At 43.5% G+C, this 12130-nt stretch overlaps 1 protein-coding gene across 1 annotated transcript in view; it reads left to right on the forward strand.

Annotated features, from left to right (window-relative positions):
• Positions 1–4617: 4617 nt before the first annotated feature.
• The window catches only part of samd7 (sterile alpha motif domain containing 7), an 8852-nt gene continuing 1339 nt past the window's right edge, over positions 4618–12130 (forward strand). Inside the window, exons 1-9 of the mRNA XM_004079526.5 lie at positions 4618–5166; positions 7949–8076; positions 8191–8314; positions 8787–8911; positions 8985–9066; positions 9177–9832; positions 9911–10026; positions 10093–10203; positions 11973–12130. The exon at positions 11973–12130 is cut by the window's right edge and continues 1339 nt beyond it. Coding sequence (XP_004079574.1) covers positions 7977–8076; positions 8191–8314; positions 8787–8911; positions 8985–9066; positions 9177–9832; positions 9911–10026; positions 10093–10203; positions 11973–12130 — 1472 coding nt within the window. The 5' untranslated portion in view covers positions 4618–5166; positions 7949–7976. The remainder of the gene's footprint in view (positions 5167–7948; positions 8077–8190; positions 8315–8786; positions 8912–8984; positions 9067–9176; positions 9833–9910; positions 10027–10092; positions 10204–11972) is intronic.

The following is a 12130-nucleotide window of genomic DNA, read 5'->3' on the forward strand; positions in this document are numbered from 1 at the left end:
CTACACATCAGCCGCGTTAGCGTGTTTACTATGATGATCAGCCTTGTTTGCAACTCGTCTAAAAAACTGACATTTTAACAGAGCGCCGTGTAATTCTCAAAATTCACTTTGACACTGGAAAGTGCAATCAAAATGATGAACATGCATATACGGCACTCCAGATTATAAGGAGGAATTTCTTTTTTTGGCCTTTAGGCGCGCCTTATTGTGCAGAAAATACAGTAATCATAATTAAAAGAGCGGCGCGAACACTTTTGGGATCGCTCTAAGGATGATGGCAGTGGGACTTTAAACATTTAGCCAACAAAAGGATGACAAAGCAGATGGTCTGACAGTGAACACCTGAAAACCAAAGACTCAAATACGCTGGAGGTCATTTACACAAATCAAGACAGCTGTGGATGATTGACAGCCTCGACCTGGTGTGATTGACAGGGAGAACGGACCAAAATCCAAAGAAACGTCACAAAAGTCCAAGTGCACAATCCTCACACAAACAGGGCTTTGGTTTGCAGCTTCGTCCAGCGTCTTTCTGAGGATTTCTGCCTCAAAAAGCCGCCGTGATCATGAACACGGTTTGTATGGCGAGGTCAGAAGATCATCTTCAGAAGATGTTGCTTCAGGGATCCCAGAGAAGGAAGGATGTCACCATCATCGAGGCCCAAACAAAAGCCTTTATGCTTTCAGCTCAGAGGGATTACAGCCTTTGGCCCAGCCGTCCTCTGACAGCAAGAAGGCAGGAAACGCCGCTGATCCGGACACCAGATTGCAGCTGTAATTAGAAGATGGATGCTGTCCGTCTCTCCGCTGACCCAGTGAATTTATAGCCAGGCCGGTTTGTTGAGGTTAAACCTGTTCTGATCCCTTCGCCTCACTGTGACTCCATAATGCTGGTTGCAAACAACTTGGACAGAAATCCCTTATAAAAAGCTTACACCCAGGAGATTCCTAAATTAGCGGTTTAGATGTCCCAAATCCCGTTTTTCTTAATTCCCCAGAGTTTCCTCCTCCTCCTCCTTTTTTAAATATAAACTTCCTGTAACAAAGGAGATCTTTTTTGATGACGTCTGTATAGATTCATGAAGAAAATGCCGCATTTTCTGATAAAAACAGAAAACTGTCATAATTTACACGTTGCAGTCTTGTTTTTTTTTTTTACATTTATAAATGGAGACTTCAAATCCTGCAGTGGCTTAAGCTTCCTGTCAGGTGCAGCAGATCCTCTCAGCTGAAGGTCCAAACCGGGTTTTTGATAAAGAAGAAAAAAACCAAATGTGTCCACTCGCTGTTCAGGTGCTGAACGACTCCTGAGTTTCCAAATGTTGGTTAAGTCATTGGAAGAAACCATTAGAGTTTAAGGGCTGATGAGGATGATGATGATGATGATGATGATGATGATGATGATGATGATGATGATGATGATGATGATGATGATGATGATGCAGGTTTACTTAAATTTGTTTTAATGTAGATTCTGTAGAAATGTTTGGTTTTGCATCATAATGTGCTTTTGCTGAAGGGGAACCCCTCTAAATTACAAATGGTTTGTCCCAACAGTATAAATAGCAGCTGGTTAGCGCTCAGGGACGTTGAGGGACGGCTGTGCTGGACTGACCCCAAACAAAGGTCTGTCTGTGGAGCAGAAACCTCTGAGACGTGTGAAGATAGAAGGACGGAGGTTCAAACCCTCGTGATGCTCATCCTGGTCCTAGAGAAGAGCACGACACGATGAAACCCATGAAGAAATCAAAGTGGAAGAACTGAAACAGTTGTTTCTGAGCAGGAAACTGCAGAATCTCTTGAGAGAGAGACATTTCTTTCGTTAAAACCGAAAAGGTGTCGTGTGAAGCCGAGGCTTATTTCCCTGACCCTGATCACAAACATCACCTCTACTTACGAATTGATAGAACCTGGATTAAAAAAGAAGAAAAAACAAAAACCCTTTTCAAAATGACTTTACTACCACATGAGTCTCTCAGTCCAGAAGGTATTTCTGATATATCTTAAATATATACATTTTTTTAAACTGATATATAAAGTTTGCATTCTTCAGATCATCACATAATAAGTTCCACATGTTGACAACCTGAACAAAAATACCATTTTTCATTGCATTAGTTCTGACCATTTTGTTTTTGTACATAACTTTACCCTGAAAATCATCTTTATTAACTTTAATTTCAAACAAATTCAGTATTTTGGCGGGTACACATTATTTATTAACTTTAAACATAAAAAGTCCAGTTACTTTACAGGTTTCTACCACTTTGAAGAACAACAAGCATTTTCCACTTGTAACCTGAACGCCGTCGGTGCCGTATGTACTAGAGGCCAAGATATGGTTTATTAAAATGTCCTGTTTATACTTTTTATCATACTTGGACCTTGTACTTTGTTCAGCAGTCAATCAATACATTTAACTATATATTTAACTACTTATGTATGTGATAATAAAAAGTTGAATTAGTAAACAAATATTTTACAGTAAAAGTCACTTTTTCTCCTTTTTCCTTTGTTTTTGTTTTTTATTCTGCTATTAAATATGGATCAGCTAAGCTATAAGTCTGTTGCAGTACAGAAGGGAAATGCAGACTAACATCCTCAGACATGAGATATAGACCATTTTAGACAGGAATTAGACAAAATCCCTCACTGGGTCTTTTTATTTAAAAACTGTAATCTAATTATCTTAAGTTTGATACGTCACTGGATGAATGGATAACTGATGACTGTAATGTTTTTGTGTATTATTCTCATTTGATTGCTTGAAATAAACCAAATCAAATCAAAAATTGGCCTTAGATTTTCTCCTCAGACGACAGCTATTTACTGTTGTGAAAACGATGGAAACGCTGAAATAATTGATCCACAAAAGCTTCTGTTTGCTTTTATAGCTTCCACTTTGTCCTTCAGATGAGTCTTTTTGGTTTTGAGATTGTTTTGGTTTCGATGAAACGGAAACAGATTTGGTGTCTCATATACAAAATCCTTCATGGCTCTTCATCCCCTCCTCTTCACCAGTTTGTTAACATCCGGACAGCAGATCACAGCAGAACTGGGACTGCAGTCAGAGGAGACTGGATCATTCCCTTCAGAAAAAGCCTTTTTGGTCAGACTGCTTTTTCTGTTAGAGCTGCTACTGAGTGGAACTTCACACCCGTTAGTATCAGAAATCAAAACACATCATTTATTCAAGACACAATTAAAGAAATGCCTCATTGACAATCAGAACTGTCAACACTGAGTAAATTACTGTAATGTCTTTTATGTGCACATTTGTTCTTACATTTGTCTGATCTTGGATTGTTTTATCACTAATTTGTTTTTAAGTTAACTGCTAATTTTATTGAATGCATTGTTTAATAAATGTATGTAATATTATGTAAATATGTAATTTTATTTTTAGGGTGATTTTAACATCTACCCAGGGACTGCAGATGAAAAATAGCCCTTTGGCTAACTCTGGCATATTGACAGAATGTTTATTAATATGCGCTGTCCCCTATATTCAAATAATTAAATAAAAAATAAAAAATGATCAAATACACAAAATGGTTTTGAAAACACGTAAATTTTCACCCTGACATTGTCAATAGTTAGAAATTTTTATTGTCAGTAAAGAATTGTTTTATTCACAGACAATAGAAACTGATGTAATGAAGAAGTTTAAACAATTAAACTTTACTTTGGTCCGTTAAAGCTTTTTAATCATTTTGAATTCTAACTTCAATCAAATCTGTTAAGGTGTTTTGTGATGCTCTTCTACTGATGCTGATTTTGAGGTATAATGGTAAAATGGGCTGACCATTATACCTCAAAATCAGCATCAGTAGAAGAGCATCACAAAACACCTTAACAGATTTGATTGAAGTTAGAATTCAAAATGATTAAAAAGCTTTAACGGACGGTAAAATGGGCTGAGTTGGGAACCAGTTTAGCTCGTGCTGGTTTGCAGCGCCTTCCGTCCGTGAAACCCGGGTTCGACTCCAGGCTCCTCCCTGTTCCCTTCTCTACCTCTGCCGGTTCCAAGCCCGGTTTGAGAAGGTTGCGTCAGGAAGTGCATCCGGCGTACAACATTGCCAAAATTTAACATGCGACTCGTTCGCTGTGGCGACCCCTGATGGGAGAAGCCGAAAGTGGAAGAATGGTAAAATGGGCTGAATTTGTGCAAAAAGAGACAGAAAAATGACGTTAAAATCAGATTATTTTTGTTCAGCTGCTGGGATGCAATAACTCAGATTGGAGCTCTTACATGGATCTACAGACGATCATGTCAACTGACCTTCATGTTCTTCATAGACTCTGCTTTCCTGCAGAAGCTGAAGGATTAAGATCCCCCCCCCCCCCCCCCCATCCAAATGATGTGTTGTTTAACCAAATCTCTCACCAACTGTGCACACCTCGCCGCCCACCAGGCTTTGCAGGAACCTTCAGAGAAGTGCAGACCCATGCTGTAAGCTTTGCTGAGCACAAACTGTCAGATTAAGAGGTCTGAGAGGATGATCCAGCCAACATTCAGGCGGATTTCTGGCAAATTACCACCAAGCATGTTTGGGTCAGCCCCCTCAGCACCCCGCCGAGCACAATACCTCCAACACCCAAACGAGACACCAAAAAGGACAGATCTGCTCAAATCTGCCACCAGCAGCTTGCAGACCTCTGCACGGCGCCGCAGAGCCAGGGAAGGAGGGGTTGACCATTTCGCAACTGGAAAAGGAAGCCGAGCATTTAGGTGTCTTAACCATGGACTAAAGTGCTAACAAGGGATTAGTGAGGTAAACGTTGAAAGAGGTTTAGCTCTCCACGCTTAGGACCAGTGCTGCTTCAGTAATTACACATCAGTTGCAAGGTGCAGCGAGTGGTTGGAGGGGAGATCACTGTGATGTCAGGGCAGGGAGGGCTTACCGCAGGAGATAAGGCCGGCTAATGAAGATGAAAAGAATCGGTATTTAAAAGGTCTTTTTTAGTTAAGGTACTTGGCTGGCAGCAGACAGAAAACAAGCCCGTTAGCAGGTTGGCAGGATGCTGAGCGCCTGGACGTGAAGAGAGTCAGCAGAGGAACAGGTCAGACCCAGAGGAGCTGTCGGGTTTCACCCCATTTCATCTTCTTCTGCCGTTTTAACTTGACTTTGGAAGAAATCTGCAGAGGTTCTGCTCACAGTAAAGGTAAGTCTATGAGAAGATCCTGTTTACCTGCTTCAGCCGTCCTGAAAACCATCAGTAGTTGTTCTGCATCGGTCACCATCCACCTTTATTTATCGTTTTCTACATTAGTCACGATCTGCAACTTTCATCAAATCTTTTGACGCCTCCACAGGTGAAAAATCTGTCGTTGTAATCTAATCAGAAGCTCAACGTCTCCCTATTTAATCTCCAAATGAGTTGGGATTCTGTAACTGTTTTAGTATATTATAGTTGAAAAGATTTGGGTTTGAGTCCTTGTGACAACAAGAATTTCTAAAACAATATCGTCATCATGACCGTCCAACACGTTTTAGGAGATGTAATCTGCCTGATGCAACTGTCAGAATCTGCATGGCTTTATCTAGTGTTGTGTTAGGGGATTAGGAAGGGCTAGACACTGCTTCTGTCTTGTCTGATATGACCTCCTCAGGGCTCCATCTAAGTTGTCAGCAATTTTTCTCTTTAATTCATTCATGTAATGAGATTAGCCGGGCAACTGCAAATCCACAGAACCAAATCTGGGGATTTGGCAGCTACAGCGAGGCCTCTGTTGGTTGCAGAAGTCAGACCCAAGTCTTGTTAGCTCACCTTTGGTGAAAGGTTCCCCCGGAAATGTTTCAAGTGAAAGAAAGTTTAATAGTTGTTTTAACAAATACGATTTTAAGGCACCTAAAACATGCATGCAAAACCCTTCTACACATAGTTTAAAATTGGTTTAAAACTTTTTTTTAAAGTGTCAGTACCTGATCAGGCGTGTGGCCAAAGCGTGGTTAGCTAAAGTGAAGGTAAACATGCTGGAGAATTCTCCAACGTTACTAAAAAGACACAAAATGTTGGCATTAAAGGACGCCGATGCTACACTTTGTGCTTTTAACACATTGCATTCACATTTGAGAACAGAACTGAGTTTTTCTTTGTTATTCTGTTCCTAATTTTTGACTGAAAAAGGTTTCTCCTGTGCAGCAAGAAGACAGAAATTTACTTTTGGAATATTTTTAGACGTATTTCCAAGCAGCAAAGCAGAACGAAACACTTTAGTTTTAAAGAGTTTGCTAACTGGGAGCTGTTGCACACTTCTAGGTGACTCCTCTGATGCCAGATCTCATCAAATCAGATCAAACTGTATTCATAAAACACTATTCACATCTTTGTAACACAAAGTGTTTTACAGAGTAAAATAACTACAACATTTCAAACAAAAACAAAGACCTTCACAGAAGTTAAATATAAAACACACTCAGTGTCCAAAACAACAGCCTAAACTGAATTTAGAAACAGGTACAGGAATAGAAAACTAATCGAATTGGAGTCGAATGAATGAATGAATGAATGAATCCCCAGCTTTAGTTTAATCACCTGGAATCAGCTAACTGTAAAAAGCTCAAATCTACTCAAAAGTTCATGTTCTGAGCTGCAAACATGCAGAGGTGCGAGGCTTGGAGCCCAGAGCGCCTCCACAGGGAGGATGGAAGCGTCTCTCCTCCTCTGCTGATGTTAGCGGTGGTGAACTGTGGAGGGCAGGCAAAGACTGCATGTGTTTGTGCCACATAGCTCCACATAAACCGATTGCATCCCCAGATTTATCCCCAAGGTGTTTTTGGGACATCCAGGGAGCTAATGGAGGCTAATAGGCTTAGCACTTGGAGGTGTATTGTTCAGGATGCTTACTGGGAAGGTTTGCTGAGGGTAAAACGCTAAACGTGCGGATTACCTCCAACACATCCCTTTAAAGTGCTGTATAGCCAGGACTTAGCTAATAGGATCCTGGGGGGAAGCAGGGGCCTGGAAGGTGGGGATGGTCAGGAAGGTCAGCAGATGTAGGCGGCAGACTGTTGCAGGACTAACAGGAGGATTAAAGCCCTCAGATTACACGGGTTTCAGGAGGAACCTGGGGGACTGTGGATAATGCAAAGGGCCAGGGGGGGGGGGGTCCTCATTTTAGCATTTGTGAGGGGGAGGGGCCAAAAACAACCCATGTACACAGTGTACCTCTGATGGACTCAAATGCTGTTTTAATGACAGTCAGATTATTTCTGGCTGATGGTGCACAGAAACGTGCCTCCAGTTTCACGCTGCAGGATGACCTTGGATTATCGGAGCTGGATTATTCTGCGGGTTACAGTATCATATTTTTGTAATGAGATTCCCTGCAGTGCAGAAGGCTAATTGGAGGTGTCTAAGTCAATTGTGCGGGTGTGTCCAGCTCAGCCAGGAACAATGAGATGAGCGTGCACAGGTGCATGCACGTACGGACAGATTACACTCTGGTTGCATTTCTGCAGGTCTCCTTCGCAGTTGTTGTTTGCAGCTGAGCGGCTGTTTTACAGTGACGGTTCAGTTGTTTTGAAGATTACAGCCTAATGGCATGGAGGTGTGAAGGGTGACAGTGAGGTCAGAGGTCATCAGTGACGGTACAGGTAGATCATTTTCCCAAAAGGTTTTTCTATATTTTAAAAAACAAAATATCCCAGAAGACATTTAGTTAGCATGCGTTTAAGGTGTAAGTAAAGACACGTCTATTGCTTCTTAAACATTTTACTGCACCTTAAAAGCAGTTTTAACTATTTGTGAGGAATTTCATAAAAATGTGGCGACGACAGTGATGCTGGGAGATGGACACCTGCTGCCCTCTAGTGGTGATGGGAGGAAACTACAAAAGCAGATGACAGATGAACAACTTTTCTGAAACACAACAGCTGCGTGTTTCGTGATACAGATCCTCCAAATTTGAACCTCTAGATAATGGGACTTTCCTCTCCTGCAGCGGTTTCAGACAGGCCGTGACCTGACTCATGACCCCCCAGCAGATGAGGAAGATGACGGCGCTGGGAGAGCAGGGGACTCTTGATGAGAAGCACTGGTATCGACTGGTGAATGGCATGTCCGCTGGAGGTGAGGAGCGACCCTTTACGGATCCTCGTCATCTTGATTTACTGCAATCTGTGTCTTCTGGGGGGATTTGCTCAACAAGATCTGTGACCTTTGGTGCTCCTGTTGCTCCTGCAGAGCTGAGGCAGAGGCAGGAGATGATCATGAGGAACCAGATGGCCATGGCTCCACAGATCCTCACGCAGGGACAGCAGAGGCTGCAGGGGGTCCCGGCACAGTTTGAACCTCGCTTCATGGAGAGGTCCGTACATGAGTTTCCCCTCAATCCTGAAGCTTAGGTGGAAGGAGAACATTTTCTGCAGGATAACTGAACCTTACTGAAGTTTAAACTCTTTGTTCCCCTCCTACATTTCCTTTCACTTAAAAAAAAGTAAGACAGTTTTTCCATTGAATCCTGGGAATATTGGAGTGCAGTTTGGGGGGGGGGGTGCTTCAGGTATTTTGATGACAACATTTTTGTGAATGAGTTCTTTCAGCAAATGTTCCTGAAACATGGGTTCATAATTTAATTTTGAATTAGGAAAAAGCAGCTTTTTGTCTTAAATTGAAATACTCACCAACACTTGTCAAGAACTCATCAGAAACTCGGTCTTCATGCGTGTTTTCATCTTAACGATTCTTTGGCTGCAAATCTGTGAATAGCTGAATAACTTCTGGGTTGAAAAAGGATTCATATTGTAATTTTCCCATTTGCTGTTTTCTTTTGAAATCAGAGAGTTGGTTCCTCCCAATGAGATGGTAGCTTCTGAAGCCAGGCAGATGCACATGGGGCCTCATCTTGGACCACCTCTTACCCCTCATGCCAATGTCCTGCCTGGAAGGGCGTTTCCTGGCCCAGGTGGGCGCCAAACATCTCCTGACAAACTCTGCAGTGTAGAGCGAAGCACTGACATCTCTCCTCTGATGTTTAGCTGGATACGGCTTCCTGCCCTCAGAACCCATGGAGACGGTTGCCCGGCGACAGGAACTCATTCACAAGCAGAACATAGCCAGGTATGCACGCAGTTACGATGTCTCCTCCACGCACTTTTGGAACTTCTGAATGAAACGGGTTTGGAGCTTGGGTCACAGTTGCAGCTTTCTTTCTATGCTCTGATGCTCAGAATGGAGATGAACGCCATCCTGCACCAGAAGGAGCTGGAGAACGCCCACCAGAAAGGACTGATGGGCATGGACGGTCCCATGTCGTACCCCTCCAACCCCCTGATGTTCAGAGGGCGGCAGCGCATGCCGGACGGTCACGACGTCTTCGTCCATCGCCCCTCTCTGGATGAACTTCATTCCAACAGCATTCTAATGTCAGCAAGTCCCTACCCGCCAATCAGCACCCTCCACAGAGAGAGGGGAAGGAGGGCGGGAAGGAGGCCGACCATTCACAAGACCGCAGAGAGCCACGTGTCCAACCTGAAGGGCCAAACCGAAGATAAAAGCGTGGAGCAAAGCCCAGAAGCCACCTCGGGGGAGGAGAAGGAGATGGAGGTGAAGGGGGACACAGGAGAGGAGTGCACCAAGACACACCAAGAGGCCAAAATAGACCCTGAGCTTCCCACAGGGAGCAGGAAGAAATACAAAGAGGGGGAGGCGGCTCTGCGGAAGACCTGCCCCGCCTCTCAGGACGGCTGCGCAGACGTGGCCAATGGAAGTGGGAGTGAGAAAGACATCTCCAGCCAATGCTCTGCTTTCCAAGAGAAGTTCATGTATCCCTCAGCTGGGATGCCTTACATGTTCCCAGTCCCTGGAAATGGTTTCTTACCACCAGGTAAGTTTGTGAAACAAATGCAAACTTCTGCTCTCGTGTGTGGATGTGCTCTGCTGACACACAGCATTTGCTGCAAAGGTCCACCAAATCTCTTCCTCAACGGTGATGAAGCTCCTGAGGACATACGGAAGTGGACGGTTAATGACGTCTACAACTTTGTCAACGGCATTCCCACCTGTTCAGAGTACGCCCAGGTGAGTTTCCACCACACCTACCACCGGCTCCTTCTGGGGTCTTTACTAATGAGACGTGTCCACCAGGCATTCAAGGACCACATGATTGACGGGGAGACCCTGCCACTGCTTTCAGAGGAGCACCTGCTGGACACTCTGGGGCTCAAACTGGGACCAGCTCTGAAGATCCGCTCTCAGGTACCCAGAACCTCAGTGGAGGCACATGTGTAAGGCAGAAAAGGTCAAAAACCAGCTGAGTGTGTTGGTGAAGATTCCAGTCACCTGTCCTGAAAGGAGGAGTCCAGAATGTTACCTGATTTAGAAGTGAAGCTTTATGGACGAGCCCTGGGACAGACTGGCGACCTGTCCAGGATGTCCCCTGGGCCGGAATAGGCTCCGGCAGCCCCGTGACCCCCAAAGGGATGAAAACGGGTCAGAAGATGAATGAATAAATGAATCATGGATGTAGGGAAAGAGAACATGAAGACTCCGGACCTCCAGAAGCAACAGAACCAAACCTTCAGTCAGGGGCAACGCCTTAACCTCTTAAGATATGGTGTCCATATTTTTGGTAATATTTCAAAAGTAATACATTTTCCTTAGCTGGGGCCCTGTGACTATTTGTTTAGAGGGGTAGCTCAAATATTAGCTTGGCTCTCAAGAGGTGAAGGGAGGAGCCACCAGTGGAGCCTGGACCAGGCGTGACGTCATCCATGGAAAATGGTTCACTTCCAGCTCCAACCAAATGAAATCAATTCAGTCTCCATTTTTTCGCAATTGACGTCATCAGTAAGCAGTAATTGGTCCGAACTGACTGAGTCGTTGTTTCAATGGAAACCACTCTCACCAATCAGAAGTGAGCTTGTTGGAAGGCCACACCCCTACCACTTTGAAGCAGGCTACACAAAATCTGTCAGTCATTGGTTTGGAACGTTGGAGGTGGGGGCCACCAGGGGTCACCTATTTTTATTGAGGCATCTGATTGGTCTGTTTATAACTTGAATAACTTGATCTACAGAAAAAATATCATCAAAAATAAAGATCATCAGGAAGATGTTAAATAAAGGTATCAGATCCAGAACGCTTCTACTGACCAATAGAACGACTGAGTAAAAGATGTTTATTTCTCTATGGACGTCTACGGGATTTTGGCTTCTTGGAGCCACTTCCTGTTTGGAACGCCAGAGGGGAGGGGTCACCCAGTCCATTTCTCAGACACAGTCAACAATCTAGACCAGGGGTCTCCAACCTTAGGCTTCAGAGCCATCTGCAGCTCTTCCCTTAAGCTCCAAAGACAAATGCAAATGCTTTGACAAAATAAAAGCTTGATTAGTTATTTGACACAGGATTGGTTTTATTTTGAAAGGGAACTTGCATGTGCTGCTGTCTGAAGTAAAAAAAATTATAATTGTTATATATAGAGAAAAATATAACACTTGTAGTTTAATTATTATAGATATTTTTATAAATAAAAGGCTTAAAGGCCATAAAAATAAAAAAGTGTATTTTTCCAAACAGTCTTTCCAGCTCTCGTTGGTCAGTAATAATCTGAACATGTCTCTGAGATGAGTGTCTGTAGACATGACAACATCAAATCATGAAGGAAAACTCAGACTTTCCTGTCTGGTTTCTTAGACATTGTGATAAAAAGTGGATCCACATGGAAGCAGCTCCAGATGTAAAAGTAGTCAAAGTCATTTTGGTGAAGGGAGCAGAAAAAACTGTCAACCATTGCAGGAAAAAAGTGATGCTAAGACTTTATCCTCATCAAATTATGGAAGTTTCTTCTTTCATGAAGATCAGCAGAGACTTTGGGACAATGAATGATGAAACTAAGAACATTCTGGAATGTAGAAAAAAGCCTTTCTTTAAGGAAAAAATACAATTTCTGTGTCGGGGGCCTTTTCTTCTACATCAAAGCATCCTTATGCCTCCTTTATGCATGAAACTTTCTCTGTGCTCTGCAGGTCTCTAAGCGCATGGGTAGCATGTTGTACATGATGAACCTGCCACTCCCCGCCGCCGCCCTGCGGCCCCCCACGGAGAAGCCCGGGGACCGCACCCCAGACATCGGCTCCCCGGTCAACTGCAACAGCGAGGACATGATGGCCTCTCCAAGAGACTC

This window comes from Oryzias latipes, chromosome 17, assembly GCF_053564925.1.
Source record: "Oryzias latipes strain Hd-rR chromosome 17, Olatipes_Hd-rR_3.1".
NCBI classification, from domain to species: Eukaryota; Metazoa; Chordata; class Actinopteri; order Beloniformes; family Adrianichthyidae; genus Oryzias; species Oryzias latipes.